Source organism: Colletotrichum truncatum (genome assembly GCF_014235925.2).
Source record: "Colletotrichum truncatum strain CMES1059 chromosome Unknown Contig_0011, whole genome shotgun sequence".
Lineage (NCBI taxonomy): Eukaryota > Fungi > Ascomycota > Sordariomycetes > Glomerellales > Glomerellaceae > Colletotrichum > Colletotrichum truncatum.
This window is the reverse complement of record NW_027222408.1, coordinates 1,201,007-1,217,849: the sequence shown is the minus strand read 5'-3', so window position 1 is coordinate 1,217,849 and position 16,843 is coordinate 1,201,007. Positions and strand designations below refer to the sequence as shown.

The 16,843-nt window shown below is 49.8% G+C and overlaps 5 protein-coding genes across 5 annotated transcripts; 3 read left to right on the top strand and 2 right to left on the bottom strand.

Moving 5' to 3' along the window:
- Positions 1–321: 321 nt before the first annotated feature.
- CTRU02_214701 (mannitol-1-phosphate dehydrogenase) lies at positions 322–1,509 on the top strand (the record flags this gene model as incomplete). The annotated part of the gene is made up of 1 exon (XM_036727886.1): positions 322–1,509. One exon carries the CDS (start codon positions 322–324, stop codon positions 1,507–1,509), a length of 1,188 nt encoding a protein of 395 aa, XP_036580415.1.
- Positions 1,510–2,534: 1,025 nt separating this feature from the next.
- On the top strand, positions 2,535–5,391 carry CTRU02_214700 (coatomer wd associated region; the record flags this gene model as incomplete). Its single annotated transcript, XM_036727885.1, has 5 exons — positions 2,535–2,552; positions 2,694–3,663; positions 3,714–4,129; positions 4,180–4,343; positions 4,392–5,391. 5 exons carry the CDS (start codon positions 2,535–2,537, stop codon positions 5,389–5,391), a joined length of 2,568 nt encoding a protein of 855 aa, XP_036580414.1.
- A 310-nt stretch (positions 5,392–5,701) lies between these two features.
- Positions 5,702–7,204, bottom strand: CTRU02_214699 (RNA polymerase ii mediator complex component; the record flags this gene model as incomplete). Its single annotated transcript, XM_036727884.1, has 1 exon — positions 5,702–7,204. One exon carries the CDS (start codon positions 7,202–7,204, stop codon positions 5,702–5,704), a length of 1,503 nt encoding a protein of 500 aa, XP_036580413.1.
- A 2,774-nt stretch (positions 7,205–9,978) lies between these two features.
- On the top strand, positions 9,979–10,521 carry CTRU02_214698 (infection structure specific protein; the record flags this gene model as incomplete). The annotated part of the gene is made up of 1 exon (XM_036727883.1): positions 9,979–10,521. One exon carries the CDS (start codon positions 9,979–9,981, stop codon positions 10,519–10,521), a length of 543 nt encoding a protein of 180 aa, XP_036580412.1.
- Positions 10,522–10,734: 213 nt separating this feature from the next.
- On the bottom strand, positions 10,735–12,243 carry CTRU02_214697 (exopolygalacturonase; the record flags this gene model as incomplete). The annotated part of the gene is made up of 3 exons (XM_036727882.1): positions 10,735–11,510; positions 11,567–11,694; positions 11,747–12,243. The coding sequence occupies 3 exons, from the start codon at positions 12,241–12,243 to the stop codon at positions 10,735–10,737; spliced, it is 1,401 nt and encodes a 466-aa protein (XP_036580411.1).
- Positions 12,244–16,843: the final 4,600 nt, after the last annotated feature.

Here is a 16,843-nt window from a genome sequence, read left to right as displayed (position 1 = left end):
CCCCACTGTAAATGAGCCCTTCACACGTCAAGGCCATCCCATGGTACCTTCCTGGAGGCACTCGCACTCAATTACATCGTGGTGGCCCTTTGCTGAAGGCGAACTCTCTCAAAATATAAGTAAACCCAGTTCCCCCGGGTTAGATTGCTATATTCCATCATCACCTCCAACAAATATATCATATTCACTTCATTCGGTCTACATCGACCTTGACAAACTATCAACTCTTTCACTCACGACTCACACCATTTACGCAAACCATTACACACTACCTACAACCAGTACACCTACCACTCTATCTTCTAGATACACACATTCAAAATGGCTTCAACAACACAACAGAAGAAGGCGGTCCACTTCGGCGCCGGTAACATCGGCCGTGGTTTCGTCGCTTGCTTTCTCCACAACTCCGGCTACGAAGTCGTCTTCGCCGATGTCGCCGATGCTCTTATCAACAAGCTGAACGAGACTCCCTCATATCGCGTGATTGAGGTCGGCGCTGAGGGTACAAACGAGAATGTCATCACAAACTACCGCGCCATCAACTCAAAAACCCACGAGGCTGAGCTTGTTGATGAGATTGCCACCGCCGACGTCGTCACCTGTTCCGTCGGCCCGAACATCCTGAAGTTCATTGCCCCTGTCATTGCTAAGGGTATTGACAAGCGATCTAGCGACCTGGCTCCTATTGCAGTCATTGCCTGCGAGAACGCCATCGGTGCTACGGATACCCTTGCCGAGCACATCAAGGACCCTAGAAACACTGCGCCTCACCGTCTTGAGGATTACGACACTCGTGCCCGCTTTGCCAACTCCGCGATTGACCGTATCGTCCCTGCCCAGGACCCCAATGCTGGCCTGGATGTTACGCTCGAGAAGTTCTACGAATGGGTTGTCGACCGCACGCCCTTCGACCAAATTCCCAGCATTGAGGGCATCAACTGGGTCGATGAGCTTGCTCCCTTCATCGAGCGCAAGCTGTACACTGTCAACACTGGTCACGCCACCGCTGCTTATCACGGATACAACCGTAGCAAGCGCACTGTCTACGATGCTCTCCAGGACAAGGCTATCATGGCTGAGGTTCGCAAGGCTCTCGAGGAGACTAGCAACTTGATCATCAGCAAGCACGGCATTGACGAGAAGGCCCAGCGCGAATACGCTGCCAAGATCATCCGCCGCATCGGCAACCCTCACCTTGAGGATGCTGTTGAGCGTGTCGGCCGTGCCCCGCTCCGCAAGTTGAGCCGTAAGGAGCGCTTCATCGGCCCCGCCGCTGAGCTTGCCGAGAAGGGCGAGGACTGCTCCGCCCTCCTCCGTGCGGCCGAGATGGCCTTCCGCTTCCAGGAGGTTGAGGGCGATGATGAGAGCAAGGAGCTTGCCAAGATCATGTCCGAGAACGGTCCCGAGGATGTTGTTACCAAGATCTGTGGCATTCAATCTTCGGAGAAGATTCACCCCATGCTCGTGGACGTTGTCCGCAGAGTCCAGGCTGACAGCGAGGAATGACTTAGTTGTCGGCTATGAGTCGTATTATGATTAATGGATATGGGAATTTTTCGGAGTTTTGCATATATCATGGGAATACAGGCATGGCGTTTTGGGATAGGGGCAATGACCCCTTCGGTCAATGGTTATTTTTATTTTTCGCTTCAACCGACATGGTTGTAAGGGGTTTAGTCTTAGGAATTTAGCATACCAAGCGACTGAATACCAAATTTTTCAAAATTTAAATACTTTCCCAATTACTATCGTGAAATGTGATGTACAGTGCCGCAGCTTCACTGCTATTGATGTAACAACTTATTCTACCTGAATTGAGTTTTTATCCGTGATGGAGATTTAACTATAGTTCATGAGTAATTTGTTTTATGGGTTTCAGTCTAGAGCTACTTGCATGCATCCAGTGTGCTATCCGTATGCGCGTATGCGGTACAGTTATTTGCTACACTTTTATGTGATTAAAGTTGTTATAGGAACGAACATAGCGTGCGTGCATCGTGAAGTGGGTGTTAGATGGAAGATCTGAAGATGACAAGTAAGGTATTGACAGTGGCACGGGCGCTGGATCATGGAGAGCTTATGTGGCTTGCGCGTGCCCTGTTGGATGATGAGTGTGGCTGGTAGTGCTGATTCCACAGTTATTGGCGAGGTCTAGAATGTGTGTGTGGCTGGAGTTCTGGAAGCCTTAGGCAAACGCCACATGCATCAGGCACCAATCAGCTCCTGAACTCGCGGTAGGGACACATCTGTTGAAGCTCGAAATACCGACCTGGCCAAAATTGCGACTGCCATAGCTCTGGAAGCCATCAATTCCCACGACACACGCTCTCGAGGCTTCCTAAACCCACCTACGCGACCGGCTTCCAGCAGCCAACTCTAATAAATCCCCGCCTTTTCGAATTTGCTGGAACGCGACACATGAACCCTTCGTGAGAGTCGTCACCAGCGCTGCATATTCCCCCCACTTCGCTTCTCGAGGACAGCATCACCTTTCCAATCCTCCCTTGCTGGCATCCGGATAGGTGTTCAAGATGAAGGTCGACGTGAAGGTACGAACCACTTGGATTCTCTTTCCAGAGCATCTTGCAATGCCTAGGAGGTAGCTATCTGCAGAGGCTCGTAGCAGCTCCATAGCTACCGCCAGTCTGTCATCTCCTGAATAGCTCTCGGTAGCTAACTAGAACATTTAGCGACAATTGTTCGCCCGCAGCGAGCGGGTGAAGGGTATCGACTTCCACCCCCAAGAGCCATGGATTCTTACGACACTGTACAGCGGCCATGTCTACATCTGGTCGTACGAGACACAGCAGATTGTCAAGACATTTGAGCTCACCGACGTTCCTGTGCGAGCTGGCCGATTCGTCGCAAGAAAGAACTGGATTGTCTGCGGTTCCGATGACTTCCAGATCCGTGTATACAACTACAACACCTCGGAGAAGATCACCTCCTTCGAGGCCCACCCCGACTATATTCGAGCTATCGCCATTCACCCGACACAACCCTTCGTGCTGACCGCCTCCGATGACATGACGATCAAGCTTTGGGACTGGGAGAAGGGATGGAAGTGCGTGCAGGTCTTTGAGGGTCACGGCCACTATGTCATGGGACTTGCCATCAACCCCAAGGACACCAACACTTTCGCGTCCGCCTCTCTGGATCGTACCGTCAAGATCTGGAGCCTTGGCTCCGCGACGCCCAACTTCACTCTCGAGGCGCATGAGGCCAAGGGTGTCAACCACGTCGACTACTACCCTCACTCCGACAAGCCCTACCTCCTGACGACATCCGATGACCGGACCGTTAAGGTCTGGGATTACACTACCAAGTCTCTGATTGCTACCCTCGAGGGCCACACGAATAACGTCTCGTTCGCGTGCTATCACCCCGAATTGCCAGTCATCATTTCCGGTTCCGAGGACGGCACTATCAGGATATGGCACGCCAACACCTACCGATTTGAGCAGTCGCTGAACTACGGCCTGGAACGTGCATGGTGCGTTTCCTACCAGAAGGGCAAGCAGGGTGTCGCTGTCGGTTTCGACGACGGCGCTGTCGTCGTAAAGCTGGGTCGCGAGGAGCCTGCTGTGTCCATGGACGCTTCAGGAAAGCTCATCTGGGCCCGCCACAACGAGGTCGTTTCGTCCATTATCAAGGGTGGAGGTAGGTCTCGGCTGCCCCCGAGCCTGTTCGACAACTGCTAACATATATAGATGACTCCATCAAGGACAACGAGCCCATTCATCTCACCGTCAAGGAGATGGGCACCTGCGAAGTGTACCCTTCGACCCTGCTTCACAACCCCAACGGAAGATTTGTCGCTGTCTGCGGTGACGGCGAGTACATCATCTACACGGCTCTGGCGTGGCGTAACAAGGCTTTTGGTTCTGCGTTGGACTTTGTGTGGGCGTCTAAGGAGAACACCAATGACTTCGCCATCCGGGAGTCGGCGACGAGCGTCAAGGTCTACAAGAACTTTGTTGAGAAGCCCGGCGGCCTTGATGTCGGGTTCCAGGCCGATGGTCTGACTGGTGGTGTATTGCTTGGTGTCAAGGGTCAGGGCGGCATTTCGTTCTTTGACTGGCAAAGCGGTGGCCTGGTCAGACGCATTGAGGTTGAGCCGAGAGAGGTATGGACATTGCTACACTTGCGTCAAGACTCGAATGCTGACTGAAACAGGTTTACTGGTCTGACAGTGGTGAGCTGGTTGCTCTCGCATGCGAGGATACCTTCTACGTCCTCCGTTTCTCTCGTGAGGCCTACATTGAGGGTGTCCAGACTGGTCAGGTTGATGAGGACGGTGTCGAGGCTGCTTTCGAGGTCATTACTGATATCAACGAGAGGTATGTTCTACATTCAGATTGGAGTGAACCCTATTAACACGACGATAGCGTTCGCACGGGAGAGTGGGTTGGCGACTGCTTCCTGTACACCAACAGCACCAACCGGTTGAACTACCTTGTGGGTGACCAGACCTACACCGTGTCGCACTTCGACCAGTCCATGTACATCCTCGGCTACATTCAGCGTGACTCAAGAATTTACCTTGCCGACAAGGATGTCTCCGTCACCTCGTTTGCTCTGTCGCTGCCCGTCCTCGAGTACCAGACTTTGGTTCTCCGTGATGACATGGAGACGGCGCAAGAGCTTTTGCCGACTATTCCTGCGGATCAGTTCAACAAGATTGCGCGCTTCTTGGAGGGCCAGGGCCATAAGGAACTGGCTCTGGAGGTCGCCACTGATCCCGAGCACAAGTTCGAGCTTGCTCTCGGCCTGGGCCAGCTGGATACCGCACTCGAGCTTGCTAGGGAAGCTGATGTCGAGCACAAGTGGAAGACCGTCGGTGATGCCGCTCTTGCTGGATGGCAGGTCGCCGTCGCACAAGAGTGCTTCACCAACGCAAGGGATCTTGGCTCCCTTCTCCTCCTGTACTCGTCCACTTCAGACCGTAGCGGTCTCTCAAAACTGGCCGAGCAGGCCCAGGAGGCGGGTGCTCACAACGTAGCATTCAGCTGCAAGTGGCTCCTCGGCGATGTTGCCGGCTGTGTTGAGATTCTCACCAAGACCGGCCGGTTAGCCGAGGCTGTCCTGTTTTCGCAAACATACAAGCCGAGTCTCACAGCAGACGTCGTTAAGGAGTGGAAGGAGAGCCTCGACAAGGGCAAGAAGGGCCGCGTGTCCAAGATGATCGGTGTACCCGTTGAGGACGAGGAGCTGTTTCCCGAGTGGGACGAGTGGCTGCGCCTGGAGAAGGAGGGCGGCGCCGCGCCCGAGGTGGCCGAGGTTAAGAAGGTCAACGGAACTGAGTCACCTGCCTCGGCAGCCGAGGAAGAGATCGAGGCAGAGGAGGAGGAGGCAGAGGAGGCCGCGGCGGAGGACGACGAGGAGTAGAAAGTTTGTGCTCTGTTGTCTAGAATGAAATTTGATTACAGTAGGGAAGGGGGATCGTAAAAGGCCTAGAAGTCGAAGTGTTTGGTCCTGCCTCGACGGGCGTTGACGGTAATGATCATGCCTTGCAAATATATGGAAGCTGTTTTGTGCGTCATGTCATCTCCCCCCTCGACGATCGCAGTGGTTGCCTGTAAAAGTTGTATATAAATATGTTGATCTTTTGATTTGATATTCCATGTCCATTTGGTAACGCCTCCCGTGATAATCCCTTCGCAGTTGGTACCCAATCACCCAGACACACACACTACTATCAATAAACCAAACTGACCTCTCCCAAAGACGCCGTCTGCAAAGCCCAGCTCTCGACCCTATCAAGTCCCCAAATGATAGTAAACAAATGCCGAGCAAACTCATCCACCTCAATAGCCGCCGCGCTCATAAGCAACGAATCGGAATCGAACGACGGGATGAAGAACCTCCCGTCACAAGTCGTTCTGCTACTCCCGCTGCTGTTACCGTCCTGTCCACATGCGGTCCCCGAGGAAGCGGCGACTTTCCGGCACATGGCCGCCCACCTCGGCGCGGACGGCGCGTCCCATAACCCCGCCCGCGCCGTGAAGATGGCACCTCCGGGACACTCGGACCATTCTCCCTTGAGAGTGCCGTAGACGCCGATGGTACACGTCACGATGAGCCACGTGCGACGGATGGACTCGGTGATGACCCACAGGTCCCAGGTCGCCAGGTCCGAGTCGTACGTGCCGTTGTCGTCGTCGCGGATACTGCCGGCGGCGCCGGTGACCGCGTCGTTCGTGTTACACCGGGAGGATTTTGCTGCTGAGCCTGGACAGTGCTTCGAATTGGGGACCATGTTCTTGGAGAGCGCGTCCGCGTCCAGGACCACCGACTCCCAGAGCTGGTCGCACCATTTTGACAACGTGGGGAGATGGTCTTCTGCTGCTGCGCGCTGGGTCACGGAGCCGTCGAAGAGGCGGATGACTGTGTACACGAAGAGCGCCTGGACTCTCGCTAGGTGGTCTCGTGTTTCTAGCTGCGGCGAGGTGGTGGTGGGCTGGGAAGAGGAAGCCATCATTGCCGCTACTCTTTCGTCGAGGATGCGGTGGACGAAGACTTCGTTTTGGGGCGTCTTGTGGTGGTACAGTGACGCCGAGGTGAGCGCGTCTTGGAGGCAGAGGGGGAAGTAGTTGCCTTCTGCGTAGAGGCTGCGGTGGATGAAGGGGTTGTGGCCGTCGAGAACCCAGCGGCGGACCCACGATTGGAGGCCGCGGGTGAAATTTGTCAGGACCGAGGTCGGGTATGCGTTGCGTCTGTAGGTTGGCCAGCGGTCGATGCGCCACGTCGAGGGGGCGATGAACCATCTGCTTTTATCCAGGTCGTTGACTGTTGCTTTTCGGATGGCTGTGTTTGTGTCGGTGTTGGTTTGGGATTCCGTGCGTGCGTCCTGCGGATGGCTTGCGGATGGTGGTTGTGGGTTGTGAGTTGTGGTAGGGAAGTCTGGAAGGATGGGGAGGTCTGTCCATGGTGCGTTCCATAAGCCGACGGAGAGGGGGCCGGCGTCTAGAGTGAATATGTCTGCTGCTCCCGTTGTGTTTAGGTCTGGTTCCAAGATATTTCCGCAGCCGCCAAGCGGCGTGGGGTGTTGGGGGGGGTATCGACGCCGTCTTTTGGCGGGCGGGTAGTGGCAGTCAACGTCCCGATCCTCGCAGCGGGAGCACGAGGGAAAGCCCTTGTCGCAACGGCGTTTGGATTCCGTGCAGGCTATGCATGCTTTCTGCTTGTTTATCCGCGCCATTGTCCGCACGACCACGCCTGGTTTACTATCTGGCGGTCTTCAGGAGACGTGAGTGAGAGTTAGAGGACCCTAATAAGTACCAGTAGCCAGAAGCCTTGCATGTCTGACAGGTGTGACTAACCTGGTGCCGCTTGAATCTATGATGGTAATGTGAGGTTAGAAGTTTGATGCTCGTGTGAAGAGGAGGCGTTGACTGCTCGTAAGGTAAGCCGGGCCCGTAAGCGGAAGAGTGGATCCCGGTGCGGACTTTGCGGGTTTTCGGCGGGAGACTTGCGGGAAATATGCGGGCGGTCGGGCTCATAGGTTTCCCGGTTTCTCGGTACAATTTGACGGAATTTGAGGAAGCCGATAATGAATATCTCGACTGTCGGCTACATTTATATTTGATATTTGTTTTGATAAACGGGATTATAAAGGCCAAACGTGTTTGGTTTAGGCCGTGCCACAAAAGCAGCACATTCGTTTCTATCCCATCGACTGCCACAAGGCAATACATACCGATCCATTGTGAGGCCCATGTTTCTCCAAACACTAACCAGATAATGCTCATCATTCGACCAGAATCGCACTACTGGAATATGATTGGCTAGTACCCCCCTTCTCCCATGTGTCATGTACCTGTTGCCTTACTGCAGTCGATAGGATATATCAGTTTGAAGTAACAAAAATCATCACTGTAGCTCCAGTTTACCGAGAGACCTGAGAAATAGGAATCTAATAGTGATGAAATGATTCTTCATTGCCTCCGTTTGACGGCGTGGTATCATGAAAACCACGTATGAGGAATCCTAAAGCAAACAACGTAGTTCTTCCTTACTGACCGACCTTCTTATCACAAGCGGATGGTTTGGCCTTATGCTGTTTCATTACTTGGAGTCATAAAAATGGGCGTTGAGCATATCATTCTTGGCTGGCCCTGAGCCGTTGAAAATTGTCGCAGTCCTTCAGCAAAGGGATACTGCCGCAGAACAATAGTGGCCCTGACTTTGACATCCTGCTGATTGGGCCTTTACCAAAAACTCTTTGTCTTTATCTTGGATGATAAAAGATGGAACGGTAACCCGTTGATATGTTTACGAATACTTAGTTTTACAGGCAGGATCTACAGAAGGAAGGGATTCGAGGGTTGTGGCAAAACATGCGCTCATTCCAGAACATGGGGTTGAGAAAGCATTTGTTGACAGTGCTGTTCATGAATACTTTACCTTTCAAAGAAGTTAAAAGATACTAGTGACTGATAGCTGTACCCATAGACAGCCTGTTTTATGTTTAGCAACATGACTGCTAGAAAGATACAAAACCTAAGTTCTACTGCGGGCAGACTATTCACGCTAACGCCTTTCGGTGCGCTTGTTCCGACAAGACACAACTTTTGAAAGTAAAAAAACGATTCTTAATCCCAGTGGCATCGATTTCTTGTTAAGGTTGATGATGTCTATAGCGTAAAAAAAACCTGGGTTACAGCGTGCAGTGGGAGTAAATACTAGGTACTCAAGGAGGGAGCCTTCTGCGCTGACGCTTGGACGAAAAGCTCACAAAATGAGAAGGCTGATTCATGAAGGAAGTAGGCGAAGTGATTGGTTTATCGAGTCTGGTGTTGTGGAGTTACAAGAGGAAGCCTAATCCTAGCGGTACGCGGAGCGTGCTCAGGAGCTGTGTCTTTTGATGGTGGAAAGGACATTAAAGGAGGTGAAGATAAGTCCGCTTAGTCTTGGCACATCCATCGCTTCCGCTTGCTAAGTGTTTAAGTGTGGCGTCTTCAAAGTTGTTCTGCCATGATTGCATAGCCCTACGTTACAGCTCGACATATCTTCAGTATGCGATCTTTCAGTGACGCTTTTGGACAGTGGCACGAGGGAGGGTGATTAAAGGAGCCGCAGTTACTGCACGGCAAACGAGCCACCAAACATGTTTGACTTTGCCAAGAAAGCTGTGGCTTAGGGCTGAAGTTCTGATATTATGATGGCTTAGGGGCGTTACCCCTTGGTCTCCAAACATGACTAACCTTTTCCCATCGGCCCTGTCATCTGCGACATTCACAACCAAACAAGATCGTATTCCTTGGGAGCAAGTCGTAGTGCTAGCAGGTGCTACCCCGGATGAGCAAGCAGTTATGCATGGTCTGAAAACCCACCGTTTGAGAGTCGACTTTCATTTAACTTGGGTTTCGGTGACACTGAACTGTCTTAGATTCTTCTTAGCCTGCCGGAAGGGCATCTAGCCTAACGACTAGCCACGCCACTTCTCCTGAGTGCCTCGGCGTAAACCCGTCAAGCTTTTGTACGCCTGGCTTGTTTCTATTCTGAATACAGGATAAGGCAGATCAGAATGTAAGACAATCGAAACGATCTGCCCCAGCTGAATATCATGTGAGACACAGGGCCATGGAAGGTAATTGCTTGCAGTTCAAGCAGACGCCGTTAGTGATCGCCCTGAGCTACCACAGCACAGCTCTGATCTGTTTACATTCCTGCAATTACTGGGAAGCCATCATGACAGAGCTAGCCTGCCGCTAGACAGTGCACGGTCATAATGGCGGCTGACTGGCTCGCTGTCGATGTCCTTATTTTGGTGGTTTGAAATGATGCTCCGGATTGCAAGGGGTAGAAGCTGCTGTAAATCTCTATTTAACCAAGCGTTGCCGTTCCTTCCGTTCGGTTCTTGATTCATCTCCATCAGTACAGTCAATAACTTCTTCCCCAAGGCTTTCCACTACCCTGAACGACAATTCATCACCTCCAGTTACAATTATCTTACCCAAACCACCTCACAAGATGCATGCTAAGCTCGCCCTCGTTGCCGCTCTCACCGGCTCAGCCATTGCCGCCATGGACCTCCGCCCGGACCGTGTCCGCCGCGATCTCCTCCCCCGTCAGACTGACATCCCCAACCCTTCAGCCGACTCCTGCCTGAGCGCCCTGGCTACTGTCTATGCCAATGCACCCACGCCGCCTCCCAAGATCGTCTCGTACGAGATGACTGCCGCTCCTCAAACGGACCCCTGCAGTGTCACATATCCCTCGGAACTGAGCGCAGAATACTCAAGCTACACGTCCGCCGTCATCAGCTGGGTCAACGCCAACTCGGCCTCTATCAACTCCGCACTCTCACAGTGCTCTACCGTGACTGACTTCGCGACCGAGATCGCATCCTGCTCGGCCACCGGCAAAGTCGGCTCCAAGGCGACTGGCAGCGCTTCCGGCGGTGCTGCCGGCTCCGCAGCCGCCACCAAGACACCCAATGCCGGTCCCCGTGAGACTGGCATGGTCGGTGCTGTTGTCGCCGCGGCCGGTCTTGTCGGCGCTGCTTTGCTATAAGTTTTTCTTCAAATGTTTTTACCATTTGTATTATCTCAGGAATCGGGTCTGGCGCGATTGGACATTTGATATCAAAATTGTATTTACAGATTGAAGTTTCTACGAGAATCTAAACTGGCCTGAAACGGCTTTTTCACAAGCTTTCTCCATCAGTCGTTCCCGTATCACGTAGCGAGGCTCCTCTCAAGCCTACCTCATCATAAGTTGGAGATCCTACTCTTCAAAAGGTCTGACAGCCCAGGGTGTAGCCTCCGCCAACGCTGTCGTGCACTTGGCCGCAAGAGCCGCCTTGCCCTCGGGGCTGCTAGCTGAGACGCACGGCATACCGATTCCGCCCTTGACACCATCACACAGGATGACGGGGTCGCCTCCACAGGGGGTGGTGATGTTGAAGTTCTTGAATTGAATGTTATCGCACACGGCGTCAGGGCTGGTTGAACAGGTCAACTTAGCGACGGCACGACCGTACTTGCCGCTGCTGTAGCCCGAGAAGTTCTCGAAAAGGATGTTGGTGATGTTCATCTTCGAAGGGTACTGCGCGCAGGTGGTAGCGTTGATGTTGAAGTAGCACGAGTCGATGAAGGCCGTGTACTCGTTGTTCGCCTGCCAGAAGTTGCGGAAGGTGACGTTGTCGATGAATCCGTAGCCGATGTTAGGTCCTGCCCAGGTCTTGAGACGGGCGCCGTGCTGGCCGTTGAGCATCCACACGTTCTCGATGACGACGTCCTTCACGAAACTCTTCTCACCGGCGTACTGGCCGAGCGAGCCGATGGACTGACCGTGAGTGCCGTTGCAGTACATGGTGTCAACGTGGATGTTGCTGGCGTTCGACTTGGGCGAGAAGCAGTCATCGCCAATGTTAACCCAGACGCGCTCAACCTTGACGTCCTCCACATTGAGGGAATCGAAGAAGTCGGTATTCTTGGGCTCGGCTGTCGCGTTTTTGCTCTCAGCGGTGCAGATGACGTCCTTGAAAGTGATATCCTTGGCTAAATGGCTTGTTAAAAACTTGAAGTAGATCGGCTCAAGGGTGTATTGTTCTTACAAGTGACGATAAAGGTAGTCCAGCAGGGCGAGTCCTTAAGATGGATACCCTCCAATGACAGGCCAGTCGCATTCTCAGCATAGAAAAGGATGGGTCGCAGGTAGTTGTTGGTCGGGTCCAAAATTCTTATTGGTGTCAGTAGGTACAACACACGGCGAACTCGGAATGTTAAGAGCTTACTCAAGACCTGCAAACTCGTTCCACCACCGTTGACCATTGCCGTTGAGCACACCCTCTCCGTAAAGCTTCACGTTCTTTCCTCCCCACTTCCAGAACATGATGGAGTTCTGGAACGGGTGGCGGAAAGCATTGGCCTGCCAGTAGGGTGTGTCATTGGTGAACTTGATCTCACCCTCCCAGTGGACGTGCACATCGTTAAGCCAGGTCAAGTCGAGCGGCTTGCCAATGACAAATGTTTTGTTGGCGGGGAGGTACAAAGTACCGCCATTGTTGGCCTTCTGCAGGGCCTCATAGAACTCGTCAGAGATGTCGTCGAGGTCATCTTCCGAGGCGCGGATGCTGTAGGTTTTGCGGCTGCAATCTTTGCCACGCTTCACGAAGGGATGCTTCTCGCGGAACTCTTCAACGCTACGCGGGACGCCTGCCGGGAGCTCAATGGAGTTCGCAAGAGCAGTACCGGCAGCAGCCAAGGCGGCGAGAAGGGACGAAACTCTCATGGTTGCGTGTGGGATTGGACAACGAAGAGAAACGCACACGTCCAAGTGGTATTGCCAAGTGAGTTGCCAAGAGAAGGGCTGCTCAGGAGAGATGATCAGCCAGCCATTGAGAATCTTGTGCGCCCGGTCTCCTCATATAGTCGCGCAGCTTGGCAGAGGACACCTGCATGGCCAAGAAATGTTGGCAAAAGCTTTTCTCGTCTTCTACGCCTACATTGTAAGATGTGAGAGTGACCAACACCGGAATACCCCCAGGATTGCTGTTTGTTTCCCCAAAGTCGGGGTAAAATAGCAGGGGGCTGTTGGCAGAACGCTGGGGTTGAGATGAAGCTAGTCTCGCTTTGACTAGCCATCTGGAAATAACCAGGCATTTGCTGCACGAAGGGAGAAACCACGGATTTCTATTCCACCTATCACGCCTCTAAGTCCCCTCTCGCTTGTAGCCCGCACCAGTTCATCCACGTAATCAGCAGACAGCTGTGCCGGCTCTCTGCCCCAGCCTCGCTCTGGGGGACCAGCTGCAAACCCATCGTAATGAGGGGAGAAGCCGAGAAGTCGGGAGAAGATGGAGAGATGGGCCTGTAGGCTGAAGTGGATTCGGAGATTGTGCAGGTGGCCTGCATATGGGCTCCTAGGGTCTACGGCGCCGTCTGGTTCACTCAAGACAATGATTGATGGGATTTTTAAACCGAGGTCACCGGAGAAAACTGGCCGACAATCGGATGTGTTCATTTGCATCGATAGCCAATATTCCCCGCACGAAGTTCATTTTCCCCAGTGATCCATTTATTTTTCCAGCCAGGCGTTATATTCATCGTAATGTGGACAGTGGATGGAGGACGGAAGATGCGTAGTGGATGCATGGCCAAGAAATGGGATTTGTCCGCGTTGCCGACGCCGCAAAGCTTCGCTATCTTGGCCGCTTGGCAATATCCGCCAAGACAACAGAGCTGCTGCGTGTCTGAAATCCTGCATAATACGATAGTCTGACAAGCCCTTTTCTCTAATTATTTTGAAGCCGTCAAGTTAACTCAATATACAACAATAAGTTGCAGGTGGTCTGAATAAGGCTTGAACTGGAGGAAAATTTAGAGTTCAGACAGTGATTTATACTTTGTGATCAACCCGATCCGACATTCACGGTCACAAAGCTGCAATTAAGCAAACGGGAACACCCACTATTTTAACTAGGTAATGAGAGCTTGCTAGCCTACTGCAATATATTGGTTCAAACTTTAAATTGATATGACATAGAAACAAACTGTTTATTTTCTAATCTTTAGTGATAGACACACCCTTTACTCATGTTGCCGACTTTCAATTGGAAACCCCCGATATCTCCCCTCAATGTTCCGGTTTAATTGCACACGTACTGGACAATCTATCCATTAACGTCCCACACCCACTTCTGGGCACCCCCCACATTTGGGCACCCCATTTACACCAAAAACGCCGTTTTTCGAAATTCTATATTAAACTAACTACTATACTTACTAAGAAAAGAAAATATATATAAACTATGTTAAGTATAATTATAGCCATCTAATTTTTTATAAAGGTTTAAATATAATAATAGTTATAATATAGAAGTTTAAAACTAAAAGCTTTAAAATGTTAGTAGATACTAGTAACTTACTAGTATTCCTTAACATTAGAAAAATATATTTTCGCTTATATATACTTATTTAAAAAATCTAGGAAATTAATATTTATACTTATTAAAAGTATATAATTATATCTAAAAGAGATTTAAAAGTATTACTTTAGTAAATATAGTATAATTAAGGGTTAAAATTCTATAATAGAAACTTTTCTTAAGGGAAATTTTAAAATATTATTCTAAGCTTAAAGAATTTTTTACTAAGTATAAGAATATATAAATCTACTATATCTTACTTAAAAATTCTAATCATATTAGTTAAATATCTCTACCTATTTTATATATTAAGATATAGGCTAGGTAAATTAGTATTATAAATGTTAAACCTTGAATTTATAATACTTATTATCAATAATACTAGTATATAGCTACTTAAGTATTATAATTAAGTCTTAATCTATTTAATATATATTTATTCTCTTTAATAAGTAAAGTATTTAGTTTAATATAGAATTTCGAAAAACGGCGTTTTTGGTGTAAATGGGGTGCCCAAATGTGGGGGGTGCCCAGAAGTGGGTGTGGGACGTTATAGGCTCGAAAAATGGCAGTAACTCGACTTTTGAAATTATCCGCAAGTTTCTGGGGTAATTAAAAGCCGCATCATCTGGTTTTGTACTATTGCAAAATATGATCGTGCAAGAATCCGCGCACAATGAATTTTCCAGTCAAAAGGAGGTCGAAATATTGGCTTTAGTCTCATATTCATCCAAGCCATTTTTCTTTTAAAGGAATAAGTTGAGATTAAGGATGAAGCAGCATATCACTGAAGTTACCCCCGATCGTTTGCAACTTGCGAATAAGTGAGTTACATGCCAAAAATGCTTGATGCATAATTATCTCTGGTATGGGCCTCAACCCGGGCGTTGTGTACGTGGGTAGAATCGAATGTAGCACTGCTTAAATGGGAGCCTTCCAGTCGGCATTCTCCTCAGTTTGGTTCATGAGCTTTGATCAATCATCAATACCTTGTCGAGAATAAGTATTCTAGTTCTCGAAGCTTTGGCTGCAGTTATCTTATCCTTTTGAAACCACTTTTGTAATGTGTTAGATCCACTGGGTAAGAACAAAAGCCAAGAGCGCTGATAACAGCTTGGGCAACTTGGCACTTAGAAACGCTTGGGACAGGCAGTTTTTAGTATTCTAGGATTGGAATCAGCTGACATAGTTGCAGGTAGCTTTAATCATGTCAATTCCTCGTATTCAGCTAGACACCGAGATTATAATAGGGAAAATGAGTGATGTACCAAATCTCACAACTTTGTGATGATACATCCGAATTCTGTTGCTACAACATACGCGCTTAATTGTCAAGTCTCTTTGAAACATGGAGATGGTTTATCATTAAGAGCATCTTCACTACAGCGACAATAGCTGAAAATCGACTAATCTCGACGTACCGAGAACATGAAAGCTATTCAAACTACACCTAACCAACACGATCCATACACGGAGACAAAAGGAGTTTGTGAGTGTCGTAAAACCTGCCATCATCCAAAGGAACATGCAGGAGCTACCTTATACAAATCCCTTTTCTACAGTCCTAGTAAAGAATTAGCAACAAAAGGAAAGCCCAAGTTCATAAAGAGCATACAAACTTCTTGAGAACGAGCCTCACAAATCTATAGGGCACTTGATCAGCAAATTATAGTCAAAGACATTGAATAGGTCATATCCCGAAAGACAAAACCTACACATTTGGTGTTTGCGCCGTTCCTTCTGCAGCAGACTTCATCTTGTCTGCGGTCCAGAACAGAGTCATACTGATCCTGTGTTGCCTTGGTGAGAAGTTGGGGGCTGGCAGCAGCCATAACGGCCATGAGGACGATGAGAAAGAACAAAAGCTTCATAGTGATGGCAGTAGGGACATGAAATTTTGAATCCTCGGAGGGTGTAAAATCTTAGATTGATGATTCTTACTCCGTTTCACCATGGGCTGGCAGAACTAATATACTTCAAGGGACCCACGGGATAAGAACTAGCAGAGGCTTTGACTTAAGTCCCATCTAACGTCTTGTGCGCAACACAGCCAGATAAGGTTTGATTTCACACTGGGTTTATCAACATCTGAAGCGTCATCTTGGGATTGGACTGATATCAGCGTCCAGTAATATCCATCATAACATAGCGCATTGCTCTGCGCTTTGATAGCCTGAGCTTGGAGACTTTGAGTTGCGAAATATCGGAACTCTAAATTCGGTTATGAGCCTTTTTGTATCGCTTTGACAGAAGATAACGAATCCCGACATTCTTGCAGGTATGTTACATACACAGTCAGCGCACCAGCTACTAGGGGTTGAGTTGAAACTTCGTCTGAACTACCTCGCCAAGCGAGCTGTAGCCCTTTGCAACTACTGGCCGAAAATTAGACCTGCCGCTCCCTGCATGAGCTAGCTACCTATTATCGCGCCGCTGTGCATGTGCATGCATTTGTTGGGATTTGGAGGCAGGCAGGCTGTGTGCTGTAACAAAAAAAAAGTTCAAATCGAAGCGGCCGCCTAGCTGTTATACCTAGGTAATCACCTGGTCATCTCATATGAGGAGCAGCTTGGAAAAGGATCAGTTTCCCCCTTCAACATCTACCTTTAAACTTCACTGTGTTTTACTCGACATCGGTAACTATCACTTTGATTCAATCTTTTGAACCACTCCTCCACTCATGCCGGTATTCTGTCATACCAAGCAAGTGGATATTCAGTTGGCTTGGTCATTTTCGCATTAGTTACGCGCAACCAAAAGAGCTGACCTGGCATTATTCTCCCAAGCGTTAGCAAGATGTCGACACTGGATGAACCTTACCGGTCAGCGGACTGCAGCCAGTAACCCTTTACCGTTAGACTTTGCCTGTTAGTAAGAAAAGAGTTAAAAAATTGCCATAATAAAAGAAAAGGGGCAATTCTATGACTGATAGAGTTGTCGTGGTCAATGGGGTTGATAACTCAT